This window comes from Alligator sinensis, unplaced genomic scaffold, assembly GCF_000455745.1.
Source record: "Alligator sinensis unplaced genomic scaffold, ASM45574v1 scaffold267_1, whole genome shotgun sequence".
NCBI lineage: Eukaryota > Metazoa > Chordata > Crocodylia > Alligatoridae > Alligator > Alligator sinensis.
The window spans coordinates 663,023-668,420 of NW_005842100.1; the positions used below are offsets into that span (position 1 = coordinate 663,023).

The following is a 5,398-nucleotide window of genomic DNA, read 5'->3' on the forward strand; positions in this document are numbered from 1 at the left end:
CCGCGTGGCCGTGCCCCGCGGGGGGGGCCTGCAGCTGTCGCGCGCCGGGAATCCCCGGCCGCTTTGACGTCACTGGGGGACGGGGCGCCGGGGCTGGACAGCTGTGCTGGAGGGATGGGGCTTCCCGTCCGCTCCTCACAGCCTCGCGGGGGCGGGAGTCGACTCCAGTCACCGGTTGAAGTCATGAGCTTTCTCTTGACACGGAGTTTTCTGTGGTCCTTAATGTTGGGGGGGTTTCTTTTCTTTTCTTTTTTTTGGTTCAAAGCCCTCCCACCTAAAGCTTTTGTGACGCGAGGGCCAGCAGATCACCCCCGGTGCAGCCCAAGTGAAGCCAGACCTGCTGTCTGCCAGGCAGGCCAGAACTAGGGGCACCTGCTGAAAGGAGTAGGCAGCAGGGTGAAAACTCTCTCTCTCACACACAAAAAGCACTTCTTTAACGGAGTCTAAAACAACAATATCAGCAGTAGTACTGGACAGATATATTTTCCATGTGCTGTACAAATATTAAAACTATGTATAAATGTACAGGTTTCCCTTGGTTTATGTTGTGCACACGTGCCAAGAAAACGGCGCATAACTCGAATTTGCATAAAGGGAACCCACTTTACAATGTAACAGATAGGGATACATTCCAAGACCTCAACTGTACTGATCCCCAGACCCATTTCTACCACTTTTACAAGACAATTTTGGTACTCACCAACACCAGAAGGTACACACAAGCACAGGGCACTATCATAATGGGGATGGCAACTACAGAAATGCATGTGGCAGGCACAAGCAAGGAGCACAGATCCACACAGGAGACTATATTTTGGTGCACATCACTCCCACAATGCACTGCACAAAGCAGCTGACTGCAGGCTTCCACTACACCCATCACATAAGAGTGAATTTACCTCACATATACCAAATATAGAAAATTATCAAGGAGCACATCTGCAAGGGCCCAGCAGGGGAGGTAATGCTCAGGGGCAACCAACATGAGTTCATTGAGGGCAGGTCCTGCCTGACTAACCTAGTTTCTTTTTATGATCAGGTTACAAAGTCCCTGGACTTTAAAAAGACCTTTGACACTGTTTCCCACCACGGCCTCTCAAAATAAACTAGGTGACTACAGCATTGATGCCTACACAGTCAGATGGGTGGCAAATTGGCTAGATGGTCACACCCAGAGAGTGGTGGTGGATGGGTCATTTTCGACCCAGAGGGATGTGGGCAGTGGGGTTCCCTGGGGCTCAGTCCTGCGGCCAGTACTGTTCAACATCTTTATCAGCGATCTGGATGTGGGTGTGGAATGCACGCCGTCCAAATTCGCTGACGACACCAAGATGTGGGGTGAGGTGGGCACGCTGGAGGGGAGGGACAGAATCCAGCTAGATCTAGACAGGTTACAGAGGTGGACGGGTGAGAATGGGATGGAATTCAATGCGAATAAGTGCAAGGTACTACATCTAGGGAGAAGGAACCAGCAACACACCTATGGGCTGGGGAACTCCCTTCTTGTCAACATGGTGGCAGAAAGGGATCTTGGAGTCATTGTTGACTCCAGGATGTACATGAGCTGCCAATGCAAGGAAGCGGTCAGGAAGGCTACCCACACCTTGTGCATATACAGATGCATCACAATCAGGTCCAGGGAGGTGATCCTTCCCCTCTATGTGGCATTGGTCAGGCTGCATTTGGAGTACTGTGTCCAGTTCTGGGCGTCGCACTTCAAGAGAGATGTGGCTAGCATTGAGTGGGTCCAAAGGAGGGCCACTCGCATGGTCAAGGGGCAACAGGGCAGGCCCTACAAAGAGAGGTTGAAGGGCCTGAACCTATTCAGCCTCCGCAAGATAAGGCTGAGAGGGGATCTGGTGGCCGTTTACAAACTCACCGGTGGGGACCAGTGGGAGTTGGGGGAGGCTCTGTTCCCCCGGGCACCACCGGGGGTGACTAGGAATAACAGCCACAAATTGTTAGAGAGAAGATTCAGGCTGGGCATCAGGAGACATTACTTTACAGTTAGGGCTGCCAGGCTCTGGAATGGGCTCCCAAGTGAGGTGGTGCTCTCTCCTACCTTGGGGGTCTTCAAGAGGAGGCTGGACAGATATTTGGCTGGGGTGATATGACCCCAGCACCTGTTCCTGCCCAGGGCAGGGGGTCGAACCTGATGATCTATTTAGGTCCCTTCTGACCCTAAGCACTATGAAACTATGAATTTTTGGTGTAAAAAAGGATCATTGCATAAGAGCAAATTCACACATGCGGAACCTGCATCAAGTGAGGGAAACCTCTACAAGTACAGCACTCCCACACTACTGAGTTTGACTTCTCTATATGGGAACAAAGAATCTACCTACATGTCACAGTTAGATCTTGGACCTGCTAAGCCTTACAGTATGGGTTCCCACATCCTTTGAAAAATTAGGACAGTTTAAGTTTTAAACCTCTAAAACCAAGCTGGTTTGGATCCAAGGTTTTACATGTCAAAACATTTGAATCTAGAACCTCAATCCAAATCTGGCCTTTTCATAAGGGCCTGTCAGTCTTTAAACCTGCAAACAGGTTTCCATTTAACTAAAATATTTATTTTTATAGGCATTGATGTAGAATTTTAGGCCGAGGACAATATGGTGAGACGTGGGCAAAATTATCTGAGGTACAGATACTGCTTTATTTCTTTTTCCCCCCAGTATCTTTACTGCGTATAACCCTTTGATTTTTTGCCTTGGTTATTTGATTCTCTTGTGGAATTTTTTTAAGACAACAGCAATGCAAGGACTTTATCTGTAGTTATTGAACTGTGTTCAGGGGAAAACCGGGTTGTTCCTAAAACTCAACCTGAAAATACTGGATTAATTCATAGACATAACAATACTGTTAATTAAGTTAGGAATGGGTGATCTGGTTTGGGGATCAGGACAATCTGCACTGCAGTAGTTTAAGCATTGATATTTTATGTTGTCATCCTTAGTTCTCAGAATCGACACTCCATTGAGCTCCTTTTAGAGCTAATCTTTCACTAGGTGATATTGTCTATAGAAGTTAAAATATTGGACTGGCACTAAAGAGAAACCTGGATTGGATTGTGTTTGTTACCTTCCAGGCAACCATGAGCAAGCCATTTCGTTCCTTGGTGCTTCACTTTCCTTGCCTCTAAAACAGGGGTGATGATACTGGATCTCTGAAAAAAAGCTTGGAGATCTGCTGATGAAAAGCACTATTTAAAAGCTACATAATATTATTCCACAAAGTCCCATTCATTCAGAAAGTCTCATATTTGGTTCATTTTACTAAAGTTGGTTTTGCAAACATGAGAAACAATATAATGATTCTATTCTTTGTTAATGAAAGTTGAGATACTGGAACACAGTCAGGTGGAAAGGGGTGAATTTGATAACAAATCCAGTGACTGCAGAATTGAGGAATACATTTCACTAAGCGTGAACACTGCTAGTGGAAACTTTTTCCTGCTTTATCCATTTTCTGACTTTGAGAGTGACCTTAAAGGGAGACAAGAGAATTCAGTGTCCAAATTAACCTTTATAGGATAACTACAGTTCGTCAATTCTGTATGGGACTGGACTGAAATAAGTGATCTAGAAGTGAAATGTCCACATCCTGTTACATATACTGCTTGAGCTATCCAATCCATGTAAAATTACAGTTTTCAAGGCATAAATTGCAGTAGTTAAACAGCAGCGAATACCTGCAGAACAAAACTTGAGTAACAGGCTGGCCAGCAACAAGTACATGAGTTGCTTTCCAAAAGATAATTGAGTTACCTCGGGGGCTAAAATTTCATCTTGAGTGTATCTGCCAGATTATTATAATTAACATCAGGAAGGTTTCAAGAATAGTGGCTAGACACCTGGCTGCGAGGCACTCCAGCACAATTACCTTCTTGCTTAGTCCGAGTACTCATTTTTCATGCCAAAGTATAGCTTAAATTCAGACCTTTTTTTTCTATTTTCTGCGTATATTGTCTTCCCTCCCCATAAATGCCACTTATTGACGTATATTAATCTAAGAGGTTAGATGTTGCTTTCTATTTGTGGGCATGGCTTTGATAGAAATTAGACTGCCTGCTGCATTCAAGATACTTTGATGGCCTTTCCTACCTGCAGAAGGGTCTAATCTTTATTTGCTTAGTTTGATGTTATGTTAGACTAGATAAATTGCATTGTTACTGTGCGGGCCGGGAGCAGTCCGAGGCCCTCGGGGGCCTGTGCGCGGCGGGCTGTGGCCAGCAGCCCGGACACGCCGGGTCGGGGAATGCAGGCCAGCGAGCTAGAATTAGGCACGGACGCTTAGCGGTTGATTAAAGATTATTTTACTTACACCGAAGATGGTTGCGGTGCAGGCAGGAAAACTTGCTTGAGTTGCAGTTACAAAACAAAACTGGAACCTGCAGGGCACGAGAGTACGTTGCAGGGGGTTTTCGGCGACGGGAAGATGCAAAACACGAGAGTACGTCGCAATGGGTTTTCGGCGACGGGAAGATAAACCTGCAGGACTCAAACCCGGGTAGAACTCTGGATACACTCACACGAAGTTTGCTAGGCTCCGTGGAACTTGCGCGCAGGGAAGGGGTTTGTCGAGGGATTGTTCGGCGACGGGGAGAGGCCAGAGGTTGATCAGACCCCTGTAGCCTTCTCAAGGTATACGCTGGGTCCGATAGGCTCCACAGCGCTTGGAGATCTTCACGAGATGTGAAGTTCTCCTCCTCCAGATGGTTGTGGAGTCCTCCCTTACGGGGGTTCTCCTTGGAGTTCTCCGACTTGGGCGGAAACCGCTCAAGCCTCTTATACGGCTAGCAAGCCAATCACTAGCCGCCACGTGGGAATAATTTAGAACTGGCCAATAGTGGGACACAAATTTGCATGCGAATGGCGGGATCTCCTTTGCACCGTGCATTTCTCTTTGCAACTAAGAAATGCACCCTGCAAAGAAAGCTCCTGGTGGCGGGAAATAATTTAGCAGTGCCAAAGCACACACAAACAAAGTCACGCCCTTGGGTTGTGACAATTACCATTTACAAGCTTTCCCAGTCTTTGTGCACAATGTAACCATTTGTTGATTTGCCACTACTTTTTCATGAAATCTTGGTAGAAAACTTGAATTTGGAGCTGTAAAACATCTGCTTTCTCCAATAAGATAAATAAATAATCACATTAGTGTCACAACCCAAGGGTGTGATTTTGTGTGTGTGCGCTTCTGCACTGCTAAATTATTTCCCGCCACGAGGAGCTTTCTTTGCAGGGTGCATTTCTCCGTTGCAAAGAGAAAACCCCGGTGCAAAGGAGTTCCCACCACCCGCATGCAAATTTGTGTCCCACTATTGGCCAGTTCTAAATTATTCCCACGTGGCGGCTAGCGATTGGCTTTCTACGCGCATAAAAGGGGTTTGGGG

At 46.6% G+C, this 5,398-nt stretch overlaps 1 protein-coding gene across 1 annotated transcript in view; it reads left to right on the top strand.

Moving 5' to 3' along the window:
* Window positions 1-3,332: 3,332 nt before the first annotated feature.
* CUNH12orf45 (chromosome unknown C12orf45 homolog) overlaps window positions 3,333-5,398 on the top strand; it is a 13,083-nt gene continuing 11,017 nt past the window's right edge. Inside the window, exon 1 of the mRNA XM_014520244.1 lies at window positions 3,333-3,483. Within this exon, the coding sequence (XP_014375730.1) occupies window positions 3,333-3,483 (151 nt within the window). The remainder of the gene's footprint in view (window positions 3,484-5,398) is intronic.